The sequence below is a fragment of the Morone saxatilis genome, unplaced genomic scaffold, assembly GCF_004916995.1.
Source record: "Morone saxatilis isolate NCDOM2014 unplaced genomic scaffold, NCSU_SB_2.0 Contig16, whole genome shotgun sequence".
Taxonomy (NCBI): domain Eukaryota; kingdom Metazoa; phylum Chordata; class Actinopteri; family Moronidae; genus Morone; species Morone saxatilis.
Genome location: NW_023339718.1, coordinates 26,051,527 through 26,077,913, shown reverse-complemented (window position 1 = coordinate 26,077,913; position 26,387 = coordinate 26,051,527). Strand labels below are relative to the sequence as shown.

Here is a 26,387-nt window from a genome sequence, read left to right as displayed (position 1 = left end):
GCAAACTATTCTAACTCAACTTCACAACTTGTAGATTTTAATTACAAGATTTAATTACAAGTTGAAGGTTTAGTCAGTGGTGACGGTGAAGTCTTTTTACTTTTGGCAATCACATTTACGCTTAATAAATCTTTGTTTTCCACAAAGCTTATCTTCTCCAATAATCAAAAACCCATTTGAAAAACTCCATTGGCTTTTTGTGGAAGGAACCAAGACAATGTTAACTTCCAGGTTGGCCTACAAAAATACCTGCAGCATTCTATTATGCATTTTTTAGACATACTGATTAGTGCAGCTTTAGAAACCTTTAAACAAATGAGATCATTTGTTGTAATATTAGACTGTTATAAACCACCATCCCTACCTGCAGTGCTGCCCATCCAAACAGACAGGAGTCAAATATGAATTGAGGCAACTATGTGCAACAATAATGGCCTTAATAAGCCTTCATCTGCCAAACCCTATCCAGAACCTCTGAGGACGTGTCATTCGGCACAGCCTTGAGGTGGAGTGAAAGAGAGAAGAGAGAATGAACATGTTTCCTACGCTTTGATCAAACAGAGGACAAGAGGTTGCTAGGAAACTGACTTTAGAAGAAAGTGTATTTGACACTGCGGGAATGTCATTGGTGCTCAGAGACTCCACTGATGGAAGTACAAAACACCTAATATAATACATGCTCTAATGCACTTTACAGCCCTTTTCAAAGTGCCTTGATAAAAGCTGCTCTGCAGTCAGTTTTATTTGAATGTGGATTTATTCAAAGCAGTTCAGTCGAGAGAGTTCAATCCACCGGAGAGTGTTCCCAGTCACTGTTCTGTTTGTGCAACAGGTGCACACAGAACTGGCCATTGTTTATTCATGACAGCACATTGACAGTAACTGTATACAATGGAGGATTTTCTGCTATGTAGGTTTTATGTGTGGCAGTACAAAATGTCCTGTTCGGGTCAGGGTTTATGAAAGACAGTGCTTGTACTACATTTATTAACATGTAAGGCTGAATTCAAATTATTATTTTCACTTCTGTCATGTAAGTATTGCATTGAATCTGCAGTAGATGAAAGTATTCTTACATTATGCTCACAAGGTGCTTGCATAAGTATTTGTTTTAGCTCTTTTGTCTTCAACTGAATTGACTGCATGCAGCCCCTTCATCTCAGGCACACAGGATCTCTGTGGTCTCTTCTGTGACTGAGTATGTGTCATCCACTCTCCATCATCCAGCTGTAAAGCTTTGCATAGATTATCCACTGCCGTTGTAGTCTCCAAGGGCAGGCTATTGTGTGCATGAATGAGGTGTACAGTTTGATAGCTGCTTCAGTCATGGCATTAGTGCAGCATAAATTTATGCATAAAGCATAAACATATGCACCTATATTACTTTTGCAAACTAGTAAAAAGTATTTTCGTTTTATTGTGCAAAAATACATGCGCTGTGAATGCTGCAAATGAGATGTTGTTTTGGTAGCATGTTATGCTGCAGAGAAGAGTTAAATTCCTCCATAATGGCATAGAGATTTGTTTTCAGTGTTTAGGATTACAGTTATCGGGAGAATATTGATCGTCCTCTACATTTTCCCCATGCATTTGCTGTCCCTGCCTTTTTCTGCTTGACACACTAGCCTGAGACAAACCTTCCATCCTTGACTTGTGTGCATCTGTGTGGTGACTCACCCCCCCTGATGATGTCACACCTCCTCAGTTGCCATGGCAGTCGTCCTGGCAACCAGTGTCTAGGCTCCTGTAGCGGAGACGAGAGCGATTCTGATGATGCAGCTAAAGGGGTTAATATTGATAGCTGGCTCTAATTATTTTCCCCGCGGCATCGAGGCTACTTCCAAAGGCTCTGCAGGGCAATGAGTCCAGCTTTATTCTTCCCTGCACACTGGTGTTGGGCTCAGATGTCTTGTGCTAGCTAAGGAAACACAGTGAGAAGTGAATGGATGCACTGTCGCACCATAACAACAAGTGCAACAGATAGTCCCTGTGGGGAACAGCGGCAGTGCTGTGATTCTCAGGGAGAATATTGGAGGGGTGTAATGGAGGATAAACCCAACTGACCCCATTTTATTAACATGTTACTAAGAAGTATTTTGTGTTTTAAATAATTGTATACATCAGACTAATAAATATTGTTATATTGAATGATTACAATGATAATAATCTGTATTGTACAGCTTTATATTAAAGTAAGAAAAATTAACAAATGAAGAAATAGTCCAAACAGAGTGGTTAAAATAAAAAAACTTTTTAGTATTACAATACCAAAAACAAGAGTACTTGATGGCAAGATTAAGATGTTTACTGTAACACTTACATATGCTTATCTGCTTTCTTTAGAGAGTTGGATGAGATGATATTAATCTGACCTGAAGGGGAAAAGGGTAAGGCTCCGTTTAAAAATATGCCTACTAACACATCTAAAGCTCACTAATTAACACAGTGTTTCTCATTTGTTTAATCTGTACAATAATAGAAATATTAAAAATTATCATTTGTCGTTTAAGGGGAAGTCGGAACTACATGTTAATCAGTGAGCTTTAGACATGTTGGTAGGTATATTTTTCCCACTTTGGGGAACAGCCAAGCCAAGCTGTTTACTTAACTCACGAGACTCAATCAATCAGTTTACAGAAGTTGCATGCCGGGTATTCATAAGCAGGCTATTCCACAGTTTTGGTAGATAATAGCAAAAGCCCATTCTTCTTTGTCTTAACTCTCTGTAGTTTTGATGCTGTACTGCTAGGCATGAGTTTTCTGTGTGGGGGAAAAAAAAGTAGGCCTACACAAGTCTTTAGCTTCAATGTAACTGTTTTATTATCTTGTAGAGTACACTCAATTTGAAGCTGGTTATCAATTTCCATCCCTAACATTTGTAAATTATTCATTATAATTTAGTTTTTCTTAGCCATATAAAAACTCTGCTAAGCCCGACTGCATGCCACTAAGGTTCTTATAACATTTGATATTTACCCTCAGTAACGGACATCAAATACAAGCATTCCTGGAATTTAAGCCCATGTTGCATAGAATGCTTCGACATATTGCTGGTGTGAAATGAAGCTACGCTTTGGACTTCTTCTCTCTCTGCTTCTCTCCGTCCCCCACCATGACTCTTTCTTATTAAGTTTCCTGCAGCGTAGACGCATGAGTTTGATGTCAGCTTTGCAATGTGCAACTGTCAGAAAAACATGCCACATCCATCAAAGAATTCATAAGCTCAGAGGCATACGTCGGCTTGAGCCTTGAGTGTCCCTTTCTTCACAGATTTCCCTTCACACGGGTGTGTTTATCCCGTAGCCCGCCTGACAGTTGTCAGCTCTGCATTAAGCCTCCAGGAACATCCTTTGCCACCCATACACTCTCATACATCACACCTGACAAGTAGCGCCGGCCTCGCCCGCACCAAAACAGTATCACAGCAACATCCCAGACGAGGTTGCCCACTCATCTGTTCTCAAGTTACAGGGACATTTTCAAAGCTGGCATTTTCCTTGAGATGCCTTGTAATAAAGCTTGGAGATCATCTCTGACCTTCAAATACACAACTTTCACCCAGTTTTAAAAAGGCCACCCTGACTTTACTAACTAACATTTCCAGTGTCGATTCTGTTGTGAAATTAATGCCATTTACAATACAGCCAGTTAAAGTTAGAGCTAGTGCTGCTCTTGTTGTCCCTGCAACAGTTCCAGTGATCATAACACACATTTGGCACAAATGAATTTTGAAGGCTGAAAAATAAACATCAAAATGCAGCCTGTGACCTGTGAAATCCTGAGTAATAATTCCATTAACCACTGAGCCCTTACCCACACAAAGCAACAGTCGACGCCTTAACAGCTAAAAAATAAAAATTGGACCCAAAAGACAAAAATGAATCGTATCACCTCTGTGTATACCATGTTCTCCACACATATCCACAGTGCACAGGCAGGATGGATGTCTGCCAGAGTTCAGAGCTGTTGGTCTGTTTATTTTCGCTTCTGTTAGTTCTGTTTGTCAAAATGACTTTAACACGCAGGAAGACGTCACATAGTCGGGGTGTGTGTGTGTAGGTGTGTGTGTGATTGAATTCAGTAGTTGTACTACTGCCTGTGCTATCGTTCCAATTTTATCATCTGAACAAAACAAAGTTAGTGGCTTAACCAGGATTAAAAACAATTCAGGAGGCAATAAGGCAAAATATAATCAGCCAATGAAAATCATATAGAAGTGAGGTAAAATAAAAAAAATAAAAAGGCGCCTAACAATGAAACCGATAATAAATGTAGACAATAAAAATGATAGAATAAAAATGATAGAATAAAATACCCATCACTAATAAATGTTAAAAACAAAAGCAGTAATGGTAAAATAGATGGGAAATGATGGCAATTAAACTGTGCTAGAATAAATAATAGGCTTTATTTGAAAAAATATGTTTTGTGATGGAATTTTGTTGTTTGTAATAAGATTTTGGGCAGTTGGTTTAAAAATTAAAAAATAGTTTAATTAATTAATTAAAATTGGAGCAGTTTCCCTTCAGAACGTTGTGAAAAGTAACTCTGTGCGCTGTCTGTCTTCACAGGATCTCATCTGTGCCCTCGGAGCTTAGACTGTGCCCGGGCGGGACGGCACTTCTGCCAGCCAGGCAGCTCCCACTGTGGGCCCTGCCTGCGCCCGCTGGTGGAGAACTCCCATGGCCGCTGTGTGGTCAAGAGGAGGCATGCCCCTCATTCTGCCTCGTCCATTAAAGGTGGGTGTTAGATTGTGTTTATAGGCTGAGTTAACACCGAAGACATCAGCAGGGTTATTTTCTCTGATTTCTCCATCTGTTTTCACAAGATGAACAGTACTCCCCCACGACTGCGTTCTTAGAATCAGATCAGTGTGTTGACACATTCAAATAAATAGAAGAAGTATTAATGTGACTATTTAATGTAACACAAATGGGACAGCAACCATATGAACAGTCAGCAGAGAGTGTGAGTAATGCTCCATATTTGGTGTGATTGCAGTGTGCCAGTGAGACTCTAATTGATCCGTGTGCTTCCTCTACATGAGTCATGTACTTTACCAAAGGGCGACTTCAGAGAGTCCCAGTGGGTGTAATGCCAGCTTCCAGCTTCCATCCAACTCGGTCAGCAGTGTGTGTCATGGTTAATGTCCAACGCTAAAGACCCCTACAAGTCTCTGCTTTCGCGTCCTGCTCTGCCAGTGCTGTTGAGAAGTGATAATGAGCCGGTGAACACGGGATGTGTCAGGGGGCAGAGCTGCTGTGTCCACAGTGTGTAGAGTGAACGGTCAAAGAAAGGATAATTACGATGAACTAAGATAAGCAGTCTACGGCAACTCGCTCCTGGCTGGCCCAGTCATACTGTATGATGGATATAATAGTATACAGGTTCTCCATGACCTGTGTTGATTCAAATCAGACAGTTTGAACAGAATACACACACACATTTGAATAACTTAGCTTAACTAAGCTAAGTATTGCATGATATCAAACCACAATATTTTTTTTGTATGGGCAGAAATGTGTCTGTACCACTGATCAACATCATCGTCATTATCTTAGTTCGCTTATTATTTGATCACATAGAACCTAATTTTAATCTGCTTATGTGCAGACAACATTTAAAGATCCCCTCAGACATGTATCAGACATATACAACTAATCTGCTTAGAACAAAAATACAATAATGTGTGTTTGATATGTTTTTCCACAAAATGTCCACATAAAAAGTCTTAAAAGGGCCTGTATCTCATCTATCTTATTAAGAGTTGTTTTGATATCAGGCGTATTAGTAGAAGTACCTCTTTAAGGTCAGAGCCTCAGCTTCCACTTTTTGAATAAAAAATGTTTTACCATCATGAGCTTGTCAAGCTAATGTTGGATCAAACAGATTCACAACATGATTTTGCTTTCAAATCATCTTGACCCACAAGAGACCAGTATAATGGTATTAAAGACCAGTAACCATCACATTCTGCTTCCATATACATTTTTTAGTTGGTTGAGGAGCTGCTGAAGTGTTAGCATGGAGCACTGGAGCCACCAATCTCCTGGAAACAACTATATGATATCACCCAACAGTTTATTTCAGAGCAAGACTAAAGTCAACTCTCAAAAGCAAACTACAAATCATGTCTATTAATATTGACCATTGTAATGTCTATAGATGTCTAATGTATTTTTAATGCTCTATTTTACCTGGTCAAACCTTTAAACAACATGGAAGTTTGACTTTTTAATGCTCTCTGTTAGTACGTGTTATTTTTGCATCTATACATGTTCGTTATAAGTCAATCAAATTAAATTTGAGGTTCTTCGGCTGCAGGAGAAAAGGCCGTTGTGGTTGTGCAGACAATCAGTGGTGACTGGTAGAGGCTGGATGAGAGAGCTTTAACACCTTTCAACCCCCTCTTTCACCATTCAGACAGAAAGGCTGGAGTCTCTGCCAAACACGACTTAAATGTCTGTCTGACTGACGACTGACTGACTGACTGACTGACTGCCAGCTGAACAACCCACTGCAGTAAAGGAAGTCACAGTGATTGTGAGACCCTCTCTCTTTGTTACTCCTCCACTCTGCCTCCTCTCTCTTGCTATTCTTCCTCCAGTATCTTCACTTTGCTCCTCAGAGGGGTTCTGCTCATGCCTGAAAGGTTTCAAAAAAGAACAGAGAAACAAAAAGGAAGTGAAAAGTGTAGAAAATATAAGTATAGACCCTGTAAGTAGCTATTGAATATATTGATTTTGCATTAGCTCAGTGTTATGTAATTTTTAACAATCATACATACTCAATAGACTTCTTTTTTGACAAGTGTAGTGTTTATAGTCTTCTCTTAAGCTCTTCAGATGTTTTAACTGTGTTATTTTCTAATGCAGGATGAGGCTGTTTATCAGGGAGTGAAGGCTCTGTGAATAGAACTTGTATTCAAGTCTTCACCATCCTCATCCTGTGTGATTTTTATATCTTAAATAATCCGCTTCATTTAGTTTTCTTCATACTCTTACAGAAAAAGAAACATGAATTTCACATTTTTGTGGTGTAATGTGATACCTGCATGATTGTGTTGGAGCACGTGATGCTATGATTTATCCACATTTGCTCCACATGTAGCATCTCTCCTACATGATGATTACATGATCACATATGGGAAATTCATGTGTTTTTTTTTCTGTAAGGGCAGAAATGAATGAAATCCTGACATATGGGCCTCTTGCAGTGTTTCTAAACCTTTTTCCTTGAAGGACCCTTTTTTATCATTGATGAAACTGCAGACCCCTAACTAAATTACATATTTTTCAAATGGATTTTTCAAATTATATTCAATGCATAACAAGAACAGTGAACACAACAACTGCAGGAAGTTTGTGTAAAATGAGTGATTTGGATGAATTTTCACCCATTAAATCAAGAAAGCTTTGTGACGCCTCATAAGGCTTAGGTGACCACTGGCAGATTGCATGTATTATTTAAAAAAGTTGTCTTACCACTCTTATGACTGTTGCACTGGGTGACATGTTCCTTCATCAGCATGAACACATACTCTGTAGTTTATTTTGATTCAGGCCCACACACACTGTCCTCCTGACCCAAATACTCACTAGAAAACAAATGTTGATCTCAGAGACAGATACTGTCTGCATGGCTAGATGGAGAAATTATATTTTTTGTGTAATTTAGGTGAGCTGACCCTTTGATTCCACTGACAACAAAATGGGACATTTATTAAAAGAAACATGTTTTCGATCCAGCACTAAAGCATGATGTGCGGCAACATACAGACAGCATCCTGGCTTTGTTTCTCTTCTCATCTCGTCTTCCTTGCTCTCCTGCCTGTTGCCGTAGCAACGCTTTTCATTCATGATTCTGAGGAAGACCCACGCCTCCTTCTCTCTCTCTCCTTCGTTGTCTTTTTTTTTGTATTTCTTTCTCTATGTTGCCATCAACCCACACTTTGGCCAGCCGGGCTTGACAGTAGAGCACTGAGCCATCCACCCACACACAGTAACACACACACAGAGCTCACCACATCCATTTGCCCACTCACACCAGATAGTACGACGATATATAAAAAACACAGATGAAGCATTTACATACATTTACACCCACATCCAGCACTACCACACGCACACACACACACACACACACAGAGGAGTCATTCACCTGCTGCATACACACCCACACTCCCTGCTCTTGTTTTTTCCAAGACACACGCCTCAACCCCACACACACGAACGCTTATACACACACTGCGTCACGTTCAGCTCTCCCGCCTGTGTGACCTCCTCCCACTCATCAGCGTTATAAACTCCCAGGCAGTGTGATGTTGCTCTGCAGTGCAGCACAGGATCACAGGAGGTGGAGGGGACATGAACACTGGTTCTCTCATTAAAACATTCAAGACTGCACCTTATTTCTTATGCCTCATGGGGGCGGTGTTATCTTCATGATTTTATTTTTTAATCCACTGCCATGACCCTCAGTAGTATTCTCAAAAGGGCAGGACAAGTGACTCTAATTTCCAGCAGTCAGCAGCAGTGCAACAAAGCTAATATCAGTTTATTAGTTTAGAAAGAGAGAGCATTTTGCAGGCCCCAACCAGGGAAAACAGAGTAATAAAAATACATTAGACACCTTCAGAAAGGTCACGTTTGTATTCTGTGTGATTACAATGGTCTATAGCTGCAGATGCCAACCCTAAAACAGGGGTCAAATTCTGTCAAAGTGAACAACGATTGAACCAATGTGCCACAGTAATGTAATGTTTTCGAGTTCAAATATCTTCATATGGGATCTTTTTTAAGCAACGATTGATATGTTATTGTTTTTGATTAAATCAGCATATATTTCAGATGCCTTAAAATCTCCTGTAATTGTCCCAGATGTAATTGTTGTTTTTTTGCTAGATCTTCCTACTGTTTGCTCTGTACGGTGTTTGGATTGAAACCTTGCATAAATGAGTGTTTCCTTAAAGGCAGTGACTGATTCTGATTTTGTGACCCTCCAGGTAAGGTGAACGCTTACCCCGAACTGGATGAGGAGATTGACTTTCTCTCTGCCATCATCAGTGAGCAGAGAACCGAATCCAGGCTGCCAGGTACTGGAAAGGCCACTACTTTACCTATAACACTTATAGAACTGGTAACCACCCCCACATCCCTGCTGACGTAATGACTCCAAACTTTTCATTCCTTACCTCAGCTCCGCCCTCCCAGGATGTGTCTAAACCTAAATCCAAGCAGGTCGGTGTGCCCGGCCCCACACACAGAGCATTTACCACAGAGCAGGCCATGAGCCAGAGCGTCCCATTCACCAGCGTGGCTCCACTCACCACCGCCGCCATAACCAACCACACCCCTGCTCTGCTCAGCGACCCCATCATCCTCCCCTACCCCTCTAATGACCGTGTCTTCATCAGTAAGTCTTTTGGTCCTCTACCCATGACTTTATGGTTTTGTTCTTGTTTCTACCTGTTTAATGACCATACTGACAGGTAACACATTAGAGGGTGTTTGACCACAGTTTGATGACTGCTAGAGTTCAGTTCACATTTTTATTGTCCCACAAGAGGAAATTCTTTTTGCAGCATAAAACCAGAACACAATAAAAACAGTAAGACAGTGAGACACTCGTAGACATTTAAAATCACTTGTATTACACACAGACAGAATATAGTAAAAGATTCACATGATAAAAACAAATAAAAGCTGCAACAATAAGACACACAGCGATCAGTTTTCATGATTACACAGGGAGCCTGTTTAGGACCCCCTTTTTTATTTGTATTTTTATTAATTTGTTTAATTTATACAGTTGATTTGAAAATAGATGATACAATGGAATTTGATGGCCGGACTTCAGTGTTTAGCTGTGCAGGTTGCGTGGTGGGGTCTTTGCTTCACTTTTGCTTCCATCGATACATAGGTACACATAGACACACCCTCCAGCTGGCATTTGGGGGTAGATGTTTGCCTAGATTCCTGGGAAATAGCAGGATCTAGCAGGAGTATTTCCTGAGGCAGTAGCCAGGATAAATCAACTAAATCTGCCCTCATTTCCAATCACAGGAATAAAAAAGATGGAAAACAAGAGTCTTTTGAACACCCATCTTGACGTCAGCAGGCTTTCAGAGATGTTCCGACTGCAAAACATAAACATCATTTTAGTAAAAAAGTACCTAATTTCCTTGAAGAAGCATTAGTTCTTCATGCTCTGAAATCTCGGGACTGACCACAAATTTACTGTGGGCTTGCACTGAACAAAGCTCATACGTTACTGTCAGTTAGTTCTGCCTCGCTCCATTACTGTCATCAATGCCGTTTTCACTGCAGATCCTGCACGGCCTGAACCAACAGCCTGACACGACGTTATATTCAGCAGCTGTTCTCTGAGCGCTACACTCTGCTTCAAACACATTTGCAGAGCTTTCAGTCAGAGACCATGTCTTCCTCTAACACCTGTAGACCTGCACAGCGTTCTCTCCCGCTAACTGTCTGTATGTATTTCTTCTCAGTCATGAGCAGCGCCTTTATCGTGGCAGGTTCGCTTGCTTTGATCGTAGCAGGGGCCTGTTGGGTCAGGTAAGATATTTATTCCCTCCTCTCTAACCTACTGCACGAGACTCCAGATGTTGTTTCCCTTCCTGTCAGGATTTAATACTGTAGCCTGCAAATGTGCTGCATGTTTTTGTTAATATTAAGCCTTAAGGCATTGAAATGATAAAATGCATGTTGAATACTTCAAGGGCTGCAACTCATGATATTTTCATTACTGATCAATCTGTTGATTCTTTTCCCGATTAAATCAATGAATTTGTGTATAAAATGTTAGACTTGCCAAGAGTATAGTTATCCAGAGGATTTTTTTTTGTCTTCTTCATTTTATCAAAGATTTACAGTCTTGTGTCATAGAAGACTGATAAAACTAGTAAATATTCACATTTGAGAGGTTGGAACCAGATAATTCTTGGCATTTTGCTTAATACAATTGAACAGTTAATCTGTTATCAAAATGAATATCCTGTCAAACGACTAAATATTTAAAGCGGCAGTAAGTAACTAATTTTTTAAACTTTCACTTTAACCTGACAGTTGTACATAACTACAAAAGTCTCCACCTAGTGCTCCTCATGGCATTTCAACAATAATTATTGACTTTAAATTTTGAGACTAATGCTGGGAGTTTTTACTGTAAGGTATCATGACACAGCAATGTGTTTCAGTCAATTCCTAATGCATTCTAAAATCAGAAATGTAGTAGTGCTTGCCTCATATTTCTAATGAACCATCTGTGTTTTTGTTCAGATTGCAGAAAGGTGTGCGTCTAACTCAGAAGGTGAGCTACCCTGTATATGGACTGATGAGAGCCCAAACCTTTGACAATTTGGTGAGTAGAACCTCTCTATAGTGTTACTCTATATGTTACAAGGACTTTTTAAGGTTGCCCACCTAACCATTAATGTTCAGTTTTTATATAAATGTTATTGTCAGTTAGGGTAGTTTTTCCAAATGCTGTTATCTTTAACTGTACATATGCAGGAAACAGATGTTTAATGCATTAATGGGAAAGGAGTCACTAAAAACAATGAGTTGTTGCTTCAATAAGTCCCGAATCATCTGTACTTGACGCCTTGGGATTGTGACCCAACTATCAACTATCTTTCTGGCTCTGATTGGTTGTTTACGTTCAGGCCCGGTGGATTCTTGCAAATGCTATTAGGAGCACTAGGAGGAGCCAGAAGAAGCTGATTGCTCACAGGATTATCTGTCTCATTACTACTGTCAGGATATAGGTGAAAGTTTCAGCAAATATATGACAAAACATTTTTTATTAAAATGACCTACTGGAGCTTTAATGAAATTGAAATACTCATTAGTGGCACTGTAATAATATTACAAATAATTAAGTAATCTGGATCTAGCAGATCATCATAGCATTCAAACAAAAGGTAATATTTTCACAAATTATTTAGACCAAAGAGTTAAGTTGAAAGACTATCCAAGATGGTTTTGGTGAGTTTTAATTTGTTTCTGTCGAGTGTGAATGTTGGGATGATCTGTGAGTTAAAATTACAGTTTTTGTAAATGGAATCTGGTGGCTTTGAATAGAGCAATATGAGTTTAAAAATACAGAAGTTACACTTATCTAAAGCACCAGTTGTTGTATCTGTCCAGCACCCTACAAAAGACAAATGCACCTATCCTTTCAGCAGTTTCCGCTCAAACATGTGCAGTAGAGACACATGCTGCGAAGTGAATGTCAGTGAACAGTGACGGGATGAATACCACTGACTTTTCTCATGTCCCCTCTGCCCCTCGGTGTGTTCCAGCCTGGGGACAAGAAGCTGGCCCACAGTGCCCAAATGTACCACTACCAGCACCAGAAGCAGCAGATGCTCTCCCTGGAGAAGTGAGTCACCCTCCTAGCCCAGACACGCTCATCTTTCTCTGGCGTGTGTCTCCGTCTCCTGCCCCTTTGCCCTTGTCCCTCCCTGCCTTCCCTGCCACGACTGATCTGCCTTATCCTCTGAATATTTTATGACTGTGTGTGTGTCTTTGTGTGTGCGACCTCTGCAGACACAGGGATGAGCCAAAAGTTCCTGACTCAGGAGCATCGACAGATGAGGAGAACGAGGACGGAGATTTCACAGTGTACGAGTGTCCTGGATTGGCACCCGTGAGTAAACCCTGCTTTATATACTTTTTTTTTCAAGTTACACAGTACTGCATATATTATCAATGTTGTCATAAGGAACAATATCAATACCTTACAAAGTCTCAGAGGTTTGACATATTGCACCCATTTTTCATGTCAGTTTTAAAGAGAAAGTAACATTTTCCCTCATATAGATCTCTGTTGTCCCAATACCATTAATTCCGTTACCATAAGTTATAATAATCATAATTAGTTATAATATAAATTCAATTTAAAGCTAATCAATACGTTTTATATTAAAAATGTTCCAAATGTTTTAGTAACAACAAACATGAAAAATGTCACCAACTCTGCAGTTGCCCTCAGCGGGCATTAAGCTTCTTTTAGCTAATTTTTGTGTTTTTGCTAACACAACTCTAAAGCTTCAAATGTAACTTTGTAATGCTAACTGGCTAAGTGATTATTTAATGCATCTTTAATGGAACTTCTCTCTCAGTTCTGAGTGTTTGGTTTTGTTCAGACACATCTCGTACTGTCAGGATATAGTAAAAGTTTCAGCAAAGTTTTACAAAAGTTACCTACTGCAGCTTTAAAGAGTGCAATATGTTGTATTATTTTATTCTATTTTGAAGATAATGCACTATGATTGTTGTTACATTTAACATGTTCTATACATTCACAAAATATTCCTCCTATGTGCAAAACAGAGCCTCAACACAATGGCAGAGAAAACATTTTATGTCTGATAATGAACTACATTACCCACAAACATTGTTCCTCTCTCTGTGTCCATCTTTAGACAGGGGAAATGGAGGTGAAGAACCCGCTGTTTGATGACTCCACCCTTTACTTTCAGAGGTTCCACAAATAAACCTGGACATTGAGATGTTTCACCCTCCAAATGCAGCACTTGTGTGTAGTCGAATTTACACACATACACACACTTCACATACACTGCTGTGCTCAAGCCTTCTAATGGACAGGATGGGGAGTGTAAAGTACATGGAGGAGAAAGAGGATGAGGAGTGAGGTGTTCATGGACATTTAAAGAACATCAAAGGGCTGGTTTGTTGTTTGAAGCAGGACTGAATCTGGGACCAATTTCTCCCATTCTGCATCCACAGTCTGTTTTTATTTCATGTCATCACCTTTTTTTCCCCTGTTTTTGTTCCCAAAATTACAATCAGCCAATATTGAAGAACTCAAAATGCCTATCAGGTGGCAGACTGGCATATTGAATATAATTTCCTGTGTTGAGTCCAGTACAAGGACAGTTTTCTGATGCCACTGAGCTACAACTAAGTATTTCTATCAGTTCATTGATAGATTTTCACAAATATACTCCTTAATTCATTGAGTTCTCACTGCAGGCTTTGGTTTCATTTAAGTATTTTTTAAAAGAATTGTGATTTTAATATTTCCTGAACTCAACCCCATGCAGCACCGTGCTCTTTATCAGTATGTTATGTAGCCATCGTGTTCTCAGTCTAGTTCCTCTATGCATGAATTGATGATGCTGTTATGAAACCTGAGAGTCAATATGCATTTACACTTCTTACAAGTTTCTTGTGCAAACTTGCTACTGATAATTTTATATATATATTTATATATACATATATAAAATATATATATACATATATATATATATATAATCTCTTGAATGATTTCAAAGGAATTTGAAACTTCTTTACCTAGAACTCTGAAACAGAGCGAGCCCATCCTGTATATATGGTATCTGACTTACATGGCTTGTCCCCATGGTTTTGTGATCTGTAAATAGCTGCTAATGTGTACAGGAATGAGATCTTACCTCTCACTCAGTGTGTGTGTAAACATGTTCCTGTAGATTCCTGAGTGCTGTGTCAAATATTGAACTTCTGTTAGTCTCCTTATCGTTGATTATATTTGCAGGGTTCCTACACATGTGGAAAGGACAGGAAATGTCTATGTCAAAAACATATTCGACCCGGTGTATTTGTCATTGAGCGTTAAAGTTTTTAACTCAAATGTAATAGTTTTGTAGATTAAGGGGGAAGCAGAGAGTATCCGCACATTCTAACCATCATTCCTAAACTTTTATTAGAAGGGACCAGGCAATGTTTCAGTCCTTTTTTCCTTCTTATGCTAGCTAACTAGCTAACAATTGATCTTTTGACTGATTGACTAGCTAGTTAGCTAATCTACAGTAAAGTATCAGTGGTAAACTAGCGAGTTACATCCAATAGCTGTTAGCAAATCGCTAAGTAAGTTGCTAATTTACATCAATCATTAGTTAGATAGTCAGCTAGCATTTCGCTTACATTGGCTAACTTAAGATGTGACTATATATATGTGGCTTTTATCTTTAAACCATCCTCGGTCCTTGGTATTTGGTTTTCTTTTCAACAAGCTAGCGCCAGTGTTGGGAGTAATGTAATATTAAGTAATGCAGTACTGTAATTCCACTACTTGGCAGTAGTTCTTGACTGAATGAACATAATAGTAGAAACAACGTAGATTGGTGCATCCCTAATTGATATTCTCTGCTTTCTCCTTTACTGAAGCTGCTATCCTCGCCTGGCCTAAATGCTGTCCTGGATTGTGCACAACTACCTTTCTGTATTTTGTAGAAAGCCATGTTGCCCCAAGGCATAGATCATAGGTTGAATTACACACCCAGCATGATTGTTCAGTTCAGTGACAGATGTTTGGCAGGGAAATGGTGCAGGAACCCTGGATGTAACTGTGGCCTCTCGCTGTCGTCTCTCAGGAAAGTCGCTCTCTGTGGCTCCTCTCTTCGGCCTGCTCCCACTCTCTCAGCCTCTCAGCTCTCCCATGGCGGTGGAGGAGCACGCTAAACTGTACTTGACCTGCACACATACACATACATGAGTGTCAATATGTAAAAAGAAATATCTACAGCAGATACCAGGGAGTATTAACACTGGAGATCTTTAACTGTGTTGTAAAGACTGTTTTATTTAAACCTACTGAGCTTGTGGAACAAAATGAAGGGCAATTTATCGGTCAGAGGGAGTGAGGGATTAGCAGAAAAGATACAAATACTCATGTTTGCCTTTTTTTAAATGTTAAATAGCTTTGCTTTCCCTTCATTAGTGCTGAGAGCTATACAAAAACCGAGCAGGTTGTCTTGTTTTGGTCATTCTCTCTCTGATGATGAATGGGTATTATGAAGGAACTCTAGAACAAGTAACTACCTAGGTTAGCTATCTTTGATACAGACTGTTTTGAGACTACATATGAGTTCTGTACACAGAAGAGAACTTCTTTACCACTATGTTTAGCATGCATGTGGATATACCACAGCTGAAATTAAGGAAATAAATATTTATATAACCTGAAGTGAAACATGGTTTGTTGTGGTGTCTTTTTTTTTCTCCCAGAAAATAACTGGGGAAATCATTTTTTTTAAAGGTCCAGTGTGTAACATTTAGGAGGATCTATTCATAGGTATGTTTTCATTTGTGAATAATCACCTGAAAAGCCATTAGCCCTGAGGTTTGCGACCACCAACCAATCTGGCAAACAGTGCCAATCAATGTGCATGAAAGTAATTATCTGCAACTCAATTATATGTCCTGCATTCATAATTCTACTAGAATGACCCCTTCAGAGTGGTATGTGTCAGTGGGGATATTTAGCAGTGGTGGAGGAAGTACTCTTACGAGTTAAAATCTTGCAGTCACAATTTTATTGAAGAAAAACAGAGCAAAGTGTTCTAGAATGAAAAGTACTTATGCAGAATGGGTCCTTTGAGTGCTGTTAATTCTTAAATACATGTTCTACAGGGCAGTGGACACAGGGCCCTTTGTTTTCAGCCTGTATGTGAAAAGGAGAGCTGTCACAGGAAATAACTAACCAATATGATACTTTCATATTAAGTGGTGTTACAATTCATCATACTGGGGTCACAATATAATTTTCTCACATTTTTTAATTTGAATTTTCCCTTTTTCAATACAGTACATACACACACCTAAATAAATAAAAGAGACATCAATCATAGTTATTAAGGAACAAAAGAGCTGCCACAAAAGCAACCATGCAGACCACATCCTGGCAATGATGTGAACATCCGTGTATATATTTCATTAGTGAGATTGAAGGCAAATTACGACTAAAAAAAGATTTCTTTATTTATCAGCCAAAAATGTACAGCATATATTTTCTTTATCAAATTAAAGAATCCCTTTGTTTTTGAGGTATAAACTGTGCAGTATTTTCTTTTTCTTTGTAGAAGTGAAACTGAAAATAAAACCCCGGCAGCTAGGGCCTCATTTCTCTTGCCATCTCTTGTCTCTTAACTTCTGAGCTTTTTCATTTTCTGACTGAGGGAAGCCAAAAAGCTTCCACACCTCCAGTTTTAAACAAGATGATACACCCTCTTCACCTGCGGTTGCCTTGGTACAACTACTGACGCAAGTGATGTAGATTTAATTTGGTGGAAAAAGGTGTGTAACATTTAGGAGGATCTATTGACACAAAGGAAATATAATTTCATATCCATGTATGTTTCCATTGGTGAATAATCACCTGACTATAGGAATTTTGTTGTTTTTTGTTACCTGAATGAAGGCTTGTTATTTTCTAACCAAGAAGGGAAAAGCGGTTTTTCTCCTTTATGAGGGCCCATTGTTTGAAACCCTCCATGTGTCTACAGTAGCCCAGAACAAACACACCAAACACTTACTCTAAATAGGACCATTCCTTTTTTATACATTTTGAAACCATTGTAGTTTGTCCTTTGCAGTTGGTTGATATAAGGGGTTACAGGCAGTTGCAATCTGCAATCTCAGCACTAGATGTCACTAAATCCTACACAGTAGTCCTTTAATTTAATATGTTTTTTTTAAACTAATGGGTTTACTGTATTTATGATTTCTTGTGTATATCATTTGCATTCCAATAGTTGATCTTTTTGAGTCAATAAAATGACTAACGAGGATGTCGGAAAAGCAAAGTCAATCGAGTATCATGATTAATTTTTCATCTCATCGATTTAAATCTTCACATATTCCCTCTGAAATGTGGTGAAGTAAGTAAGTAGCAGAAAATGGAAGTACTTACAATAATTATAATGAGTACAGTACAGTCTACAGAAAATGGTCGTTAGTACTACTACTTACTAGTAGCACATTATCTACAGGTTTTTCTTGTAACAATTATGAAAGCTGTTATGTGTAGATCTTTGATTTGATAGATAAAATGTCAAATATCTGTTTAAAATAAGAGAAAAGTTTTAGGCAAGTTCTATAAGCAAAATGCATAAGGAATGGAGTAAATGTTCTGTGTGAGTGTGTGTGTGTGTGTGTAGACATTGGGGGATTTTTTGTTCAAGATGATGAGTGCAATGATATTGACTCTTCTGCTCAGTTCCCACACGTGTGCCATGAAGCCAAAGTTATTACTCAAACCCTGAAACCTCTCCACTCATAGTGTACCACACTACTGTCAGCTGTCAGCCTACATACAGTGCATGCTTTTCTAGCAGAATATTCTTTCCTCGCAGATCTGATGACGTACACAACGGAAAACACTGCCGCTTTTGTCATTACACGCCCCAGTGATTTTCCAACATGAAGGTGTTTGCCAGAATGAAACCTGTGAGCTTCAAGGGAGATGATTCTACTGACTGCTGTAACAATGCAAATGCAGAATGTAAACCAGTCTGTGGACTAATTAACCCTAACTGACAACAATAACTAAAGAGGTTTCATACTCATGTGACACACATGGGGAAAAGTCAATCTCCTTGCCTCCAACGCACCCACCAACACCAGGCCTCTAAATGATCTGACTACTTTTGCTGATTTATATGATGTTTCAAAGGTTTGTCAACTTTTCCAGGAATAAAATGTTATAGGAGAAATCACATAACCCCAGAATAAATGTTCATTTGATTTTTAAAGAACTTATCTAATGCCCTTTATTTAAAATTGTACTCAAGTAAAAGAGTAGTATTATCAGCAAAATGTACTTCAAATGTATTGAGTATTATACACATTGTCAGGTGAGCAGGAGAGCAGGGAGACAGAGGCTAGTTTACTTACTTCTTAAACATGCTGTATAATACAATGGAGATTAGTTTACTTATTTTTCAACTCATGAAAACTGCACTGGTTCAACATCCTGGCCTCTATGGAAAGCGACCCTGCTGTGTCAGTAGATATAAAAGTTTTATTCTAAGGTAACAAATACACAACAGTTCATATATTCAGGTGAAAAATGTCTGAAGATTTGGAAACTTTTCTGATGATTTGGAATTAAAACAGTTAACTGATTTCTAATGCCACCTTTAGATATTTCTATTCAATGTTTTACCAATGTGCCACAATAATTTATTGTTTTTTGACTTGAACTTTTGGTCTGTCCGAGGTTTCTGCCTCTTCAAAGGCAGTTTTTCCTTGCCGCCATCGCCAAGTGCTTGCTCATGGTGGTACTGTTGGATCTGGTAAATAATGCTACAAGGAGTTTGGTGTAGACGTGCTCTATTTGAAAAGTGTCCTGAGATAACTTCTGGTATGAATTGGTGCTATACAAATACAATTGAATTGAATTGAAAAAAAAAATCAATATCTTCATTTGGGGGCTTTTCCAAGCAAATATTGAAATATATGATTGTTTGTGATTAAATCCACATATATTTCTGTCACCGCTTAAAGTCTTCATGCTACTCTTAAGCCACCCCATGAGTATTTCTCTAGATCTGCCCCTGCATGTATGGGGTTTACCCTAAAATTTATTGGTCATGATCAAGCTAATATAATAAGCTGCATTTAGATTAGGGCTGCAGGACTCTGACAGCATTTCCAGATGATTTCTAAACCAGCTTTAAAGAACCAAAAAATCCAGACTCATATCAAATTGTCAACTTTCTAAGCTGGGTAACTCCGCCTGTGAACGAGGGGGCCCATCATGTCTTTTTCTGGTCTGTGTAGTTTTGATCTGATGAATCACTAACAGCACACACTTTCAGTCTCTACTTGAAAGAGTTCAGTGTTGCACTCTGTCCTTCACATAAGTGAAGGAAGTAGTTATGTAAAGAGTGAACAAAAAGGTTGAGAGAGAAATTCAAATCCTGTCTATTTTCACACCTTCACACACATAGACACTTTGTGGCATGAAGTGCGTGTGATTGTTAGATTGACTACTTCAAGGTTAAAAAAGTGCCTATTGGCATAAATGGAACATACACTGATCAGCCATAACATTCTGTTCACCTGGGCACCCTGGTGGTCAGTAGGGCTGTAGCGATACACTAATCTCGCGATACGATACGATACACGATATTAAACGATCGATTCCGATACGATACGATACATTCGATACACTTACAATCATTTTATGGAAAGATTTTAAAGGGACAGTGGATTTTGGTGACATCTTGTGAGTGTCATTGCTTGGATGAATTTAACTGACTGAAAACTGAAATTACACAATATATGGCTCTGACTGGACAGAGAGTCTACGCCTGCAAATGCTGGACAAATGAATCCAACGATGTGGTGAGAAAATTAGTTTATCTTACTTGAACAACAGTGCAAACATGTAGCTTACAAGCCTTTAAAAGTAAATAATGCGTATTACAATGAAACAGAGAGTTTTTTTTCTACTTATGTTACCGCTAAGCTGCTCTGCCTTTTGATAGCATTTGTTAATTGATTGATTTATTTACTATGTATGCCTCTTATTTTATTTTACTTTTAGTTAGGCAATATTTTACTCTACCCTGTATTACTTTCCCACCTTTGCATTTCACGTTGCACAGTAAATTTCCCTCGATAAATAAAGCTTGAATCTTGAATTAAAAAGTGCAGCAGCTGGCCTGTTCTGAAACAAGATTCTTGACAGCTTTTAACTTGACACGGAACATATGAGGTAGCCAGTCTAGCCCACCAGGTAAGTAACACATATACATGGCTTCCAAAAAGCCAATACATTCAACGTCATAAGAACAACCATTCTCAACATTTAATTAAACAATGTTAGTCGTCTTAAGCCGATAGTAGTTTAAGGTAGGAAGAAGAAGACTCGGCGTCGTGGCTGCGTTTCAATTAAAGTCCTTCAACATGCCTCAGTTCCACTTGCCCTCGGGGGAATCCCGCAGCCATCATAAGTGTCGTTCCAATTGTCTGTAAAACTGAAGTGAAACTTGGTGAGATGACCTCGGAGGGCTGAGGAGCGAGTGAACAACGATGGTCCCACTCGAGGTGGATATCACCCCACAATGCATTGCAGTTTACCGTCATTGCCGCTAATAACGCCGAAGGCTTTCATGGTAGACTCCAGGGCAATGCGTCTTCACTTTAAATCCCCCGCTCCTCCCCCGCCCACTTTCCCTCCGCGCTCCAAGTGGCCTCCGCTGCGACGTCAATGCTGCGTTACGTCATACCAAGGGCTCGAGGGTAATGGAACTGCTAATGAAACGCAGTCTGTGTACAAGGGAGTATCAACGGGCAACTTTGCTAGAAATGCTCTACAGCGAACACCTAGCGGCTGGCTGACCTGAATCGCTCTTCCTCAAGCGAATAACGGGGAAACGGGCAGCGAGACGAGTGCAGGTCGGAACCGGGGGATTGATGGGATTAATGTATCGATACTCGCGGCTGAAAATCGATACTTTCTGGGAAACCAGAAATATCGATATATATCGCAGTATCGATAAAATAGCCCAGCCCTAGTGGTCAGAAGGTTATGGCTGATCGGTGTAATATTCATAGGTATGTTTTCATTAGTAGTATATTCAGTACAATCAGTTTCTACAGTAGCTTAGAATGGACCAAGCAAATTCTGTCTCTAGATTGTGGCGCTTTTATCGCAGGTTTCACGGACGCCACTATGCCACTAAATCCAATACACTGGACTGACAAGATTTTGATTTAGTTTTTTTTTCCTTTCAAAAGCATTAAATCAGTTACGATTGGTCCAAAACTATTTTTTAACTGCAAGCACAAGAAGACACTGCATTTACTGTCATGGTACCTAAAATGGAGAAATTATCTGGTTTTACTTGTAATTTCTGCCACTAGGGGCTCTCTGTCAACAAAGAAATAACAAAAGACGTAGTCATGAAGTAGCACTGGCTCATGGGAGTTGTTTTCGTTGTTACAACCCCCATTGCTGATTTATCTTATGGGAAATCATGCTCAAGTAGGAGGATATTTATTAAACTTTTATTCACATTAGGTTTCAAGACTGCCTCTCACTCTCCACCATGGTACCCGGGAGTTACAGTAACTAAAGGTAAGTAATAAACACAGCGTTACCTGATGAAATGTCAGATTTGTAACAAAATATACAACAATTACAAGTATAACAAGAAGTCTAGTTGTTTGTTTTTACATTTCAATGCGTAATTGTTACATGTTTAAAGCACTTAAAAGTAAAAATTTAAAATGTTAAGAAAAGCGCCACACATATGTATGTAATGTAGGGATGCACCGATTTATCTGCCAAACATCGGTGTCAGCCGATATTCGCCTCATTGACTGACATCAGCATATCAGCAAATAAGATAACATTCTTCAATGTCAGTGGCAGATGTATTCGTTGTTGCATCATTTTGCACTGGTTAAATGCTGTGTTGGCTATTTTTCAACCTTGTTTATTTCCAACAAATTGTTATTATAAACAAGGGGTATCGGCCCAGAATTTCCCGATTGGTGCATCCCTACCGTTATTATTATCTCCTTACTATTAAAGTTATTTTTGCGTAACCATGTCATTTCCTAATACTAAGCAGGAGATCTAAAAGTACTTAGTCTGAAACACACTGGGGCCCTGAGCAGACAAACATAATCAAGGAAGGAAAACAAAATGTCTGTTGTTTTGGATGAGCAGACATTTCAGGTAAAGAATAATTACATACCCTCACTGCTTACAGTAATCAGTGGCCCATTGTAAATAGAACCTTTCTTCCGTGGTTAGAGCAAAGAGAACATGCTTATTTATGGTTACTCACACGTTCCCACTTCCGCTTTTTTTAACAGCACATGACCAACCCAACAAACCACTTGAGATTCGTTTCTGTGGTGTGCAGTTCCTCACAGTTTACCAAAACTAAATACCTGAATGTAAATCCCACATCAAATTGTCACTGTTTGGTATTTCACATTTGCATGTGGTAACCCAGCAGTATCAGCAGTCCCAATCAAAACACTTCAGTGACCTGAAAGCATGAAAAGATAAAAATCTTAGCTGTAAACCCAGCCCTCCAGGTCCTGATAGACTCTGTGGGCTGGTAAACTGGGGTACTTCACGCAGATTTGACAGAGCCTTTCTCTCCAGTCTGTGTAGGTTTTTATTCTGTGAGTGTGCCGCCACTGGAAGTACTTCTCATAGGTCTGCTTGTCTGCAGCCACACGCTTCAGATAGGCAGCTAGATCCGCTGTGCTCTTGAAATCAGCCACATGGATAAAGGAACCTGGGGGAGCCAGGGCCTCGTAGGTGGTCCTGCTTGGGCCGAGAACCACAGGCACGGCTCCAGCTTGGAACGCGTTCCTCCACAGCTTCTCACTGATGTAGTCCTTTGCCTCAGAGTTCTCAAAAGACAGGTAAAAAAGGCAGTTTGCGATGGTTGGCAACAGCTTATTGTTCGACAGGGGTTTCTTGTTCCACCTGCCGTACACCTCTATGGGAATATACTTCTTTAGACTTTGGTAAACCCTAGCCCGAGCCTGGTGAGGCCGGTATTTGCTTACCACCCAGCTGACAAAGCAGGAGCGGTTTGGAGCAGCCTGGAAGTTGAGCTCATCGCCTCCTAACACGGTCTTTCCATAGGGGATGGATATGTCTGCATCGCGTCTGTAGCTCATGGTCCAGTTGAAGAGGCCGTTGAGCTGCGAGAGGTTCACACTGTTGACAGGAGGCTCCATGGACAACCACACCCAATGCTGGGTGGCCGGGCGTTCCTGGTGCAGGGGCAGCGGGGACATACCTCTGCTTACCTCATGGTGGTGGAAGACGACCACATCAGCGGCGGAGAAGGCGGTGGTGTTATCAGTGAGGAAGCAGCGGCTGATGTTGTACATCTCGAGGCACTTGTCCCCGTCAAGGCTGTAGGAGCGGCCGAACGGCCAGTGCCACAGCAGGACACTGATGTTCCTCCGGGGAGCATTCAGATGACATTTCTGCTGCTCAAGCTTCCGGTCCAAGAAGCTGTAATAAAGCAGGGGCAAGAGGGAGCCGAGGAGGAGGAGGAAGAGGAAGAGCAGGAAGGCTCGGGATCCAGATGTTGTCATGGTGGGGGGGCGTATTCCAGGTCAAAAGGGCACAGATCACTGGTATGGAACTTGAAAGGAAGGAAGGGTAGATCAGAGAAGTTATTTTGCTTTCATCTGTTCTCATCAGTGCAGGAACTACAGAGGGCAAGGTGTTAACGACAAAAACATATTCTACTGCAGAACATATTTAATTTGAATTCCCAAAATTAATGAATTAGTTAATTACAATTGATTGAGCTTGTATTAGATATGTAACAGACATAAATTAAATACAACTAAAATCCCAAATAAATAGAATTATAAATAGGATAGAATTGCTGTAATCCTTGGGGTTTCTTTACAATATGTTCAAACTTTTAGAAAATTGGTGAGTTTGTTTTTACAATGCAATTCAGAGCATTTTGTGAAATCGACACTGCTGTCTGTTTCATCCTTTCTGTGTCGCAAGTTCTGCTTCTGCTGGATGTTTGTTCTTTGAAGGATTTCATCATACTGCACACTAACTGCCCAAATAAATTAATGCTAAAGGTTTATACTTGCTTATACCTAATTAAACAAATGAATTAAACTTTATACTTAATTATCATACGGAAAAAAACAAATTGAACAGTCTGTGACTCATCAATTAATTAAAACAGGTGACTGAATAAAGTCATTCCTGAGTATAGCAAAGCGTAGTATCATCAGCATGTTTTTTCAATAATAAATCACTTTCTGTCGAGCATATTCAAATAACCTTTTCCTGTGGTTTAATGACGAGGCAGCTGGTGAAATGAAACTGGCAGAAACAGGTTTTTGACAGGTTTTGAAGATGGCACACGCTGATGTTGGCTACGCCACAAACCGAACATAATTTTAACATTTCATAAGAAGGAAGAAATAAAATAAAATCCCTGCAAAACCTGATTTTTATAGTTTCCATCACCCAGAGTAGCAATACAATAGCATTCTGTGCATTATAAATCAGCAGTAAAAACTTTGATACCAGCTTAGCAGGATTTGAATGATATAAAAGTGAAGTTGGCAGAGATGTTGGCACTTACCTGGGTGACATGATGTCGGGCTGTGTGCTGCCCGTACAGCTTTGTCCTACTCAACACATCCTATATATTATAAAGGAAATCCTGCCCCTCACAAATTTTTTGACTCATCTGTGGCTTCCCACTTACACACACATACACACCCAGTTTCTCGATGGCAGTGTGTGACGGTTGATTTACAGCCTCAATCAGTGGTCAGTAGGAAGTAACAAGCTGCAACAAAAAGGAAAAATGGCCATTAATTAGGTAATTTCACATTTAATTTATATACATTACATTATACACATAGAACACAATGAAACAATATATGCAATTATTATATTTATATATATGCTAATATACACCCACCGCACTTTTTGAATTTGTATCTGGTTAAATGTAAACAGCAGCAACAAAATACTGATCATAATATGGTTTCATCTTCACATAAAAAGAAACAGTATCCATCTACTTTGACTGCGTTTGAGCTCCAAACTTCATGCATGATCATCTGCTAATTTAAAGAGTTTTTACACTTCATCCTCACATTAAGTTTGGGTGTGTTCACTCTCACGTTTATCTGGGTGTCAGAGATGGTTAACCCTTACCCATCACCACAGCCACCTGCCACTGTGCCACCCTGTGTCACACTCATTTATTTACCTGTGAACTTACTCATGCATCTGCAGAACTGGCACACCAAGTAGGCTGATTTTAGATTTGTAAAACCACTAAAATATGGTCTTCCTGTTTCTGTTCTCACAGCTCTGCAGAGGAAAGGGGTACATGCTTACGCAGCTTCTGTAGGCACAGACCACATCATAACCGTTTGAACAAACTGTTTCACCCGCTGCCTCCCCGGTTCACAGCTTAGCTTTTAATGTATAACCTGATACAAAACCTGCGTCCATTCCATGTGCCTAAACTCCAGCACTGCACTGCTTTAACTCACAGTTTTAATTTCATTTGTATGTTTCTGACCTTACAGTTATATCAGTAAAATTTGCCAAGAGCTGGATTCATGTTCAATGATGTTTTGAACTATCATCGGGCCTTGCAATGGGTATTAGGCTGTGCTGTCATAAATCTACTCAGTGACTCGGACACCATCCTCTAACCCTGACTTAACTGCCTTTCACCCTATACTTTCTTCCAATTAAAGAGCAGATACCCTGCCTGACCTTATATCGACATTCTATCTACTTAGGCTAAAACACTATCTGTCTAATGAGCAGTCTCATTTCAATGCTAAGGCCTACTCAGTTGTTCAAACACCAAACTATTATGGAACAACAGTGCTGAGCTGTGAACTGAGGCTCTATTGTAGAAACTGGTATTTCCCTGGGTGGCACTGAGGTTATTTCCTCCCCTGCGCCACTTTGGTATCTCATCCGCCCCAGTGGGAGGAGAGGTACGATGTACGGTAGCAAGTGTGGCAGTGCCATCGCCACATTCTGTCAAGAATACTCCTCAGGGCACTTTAGTTCCATAATAA

General features: G+C 39.7%; 2 protein-coding genes across 2 annotated transcripts in view; one reads left to right on the top strand and one right to left on the bottom strand.

The window, feature by feature from the left end:
* npdc1b (neural proliferation, differentiation and control, 1b) overlaps positions 1–15,976 on the top strand; it is a 26,659-nt gene extending 10,683 nt beyond the window's left edge. Inside the window, exons 2-9 of the mRNA XM_035659179.1 lie at positions 4,572–4,739; positions 9,005–9,094; positions 9,199–9,414; positions 10,511–10,577; positions 11,301–11,382; positions 12,326–12,405; positions 12,573–12,672; positions 13,451–15,976. Of these exons, the coding sequence (XP_035515072.1) occupies positions 4,572–4,739; positions 9,005–9,094; positions 9,199–9,414; positions 10,511–10,577; positions 11,301–11,382; positions 12,326–12,405; positions 12,573–12,672; positions 13,451–13,522 (875 nt within the window). The 3' untranslated portion in view covers positions 13,523–15,976. The remainder of the gene's footprint in view (positions 1–4,571; positions 4,740–9,004; positions 9,095–9,198; positions 9,415–10,510; positions 10,578–11,300; positions 11,383–12,325; positions 12,406–12,572; positions 12,673–13,450) is intronic.
* A 5,851-nt stretch (positions 15,977–21,827) lies between these two features.
* LOC118326226 (fucosyltransferase 7) lies at positions 21,828–25,120 on the bottom strand. Its single transcript, XM_035659178.1, has 2 exons — positions 24,917–25,120; positions 21,828–23,941 (listed from the first exon to the last, which is right to left on the bottom strand). The coding sequence occupies exon 2, from the start codon at positions 23,889–23,891 to the stop codon at positions 22,845–22,847; it is 1,047 nt and encodes a 348-aa protein (XP_035515071.1). The 5' UTR covers positions 23,892–23,941; positions 24,917–25,120; the 3' UTR covers positions 21,828–22,844.
* Positions 25,121–26,387: the final 1,267 nt, after the last annotated feature.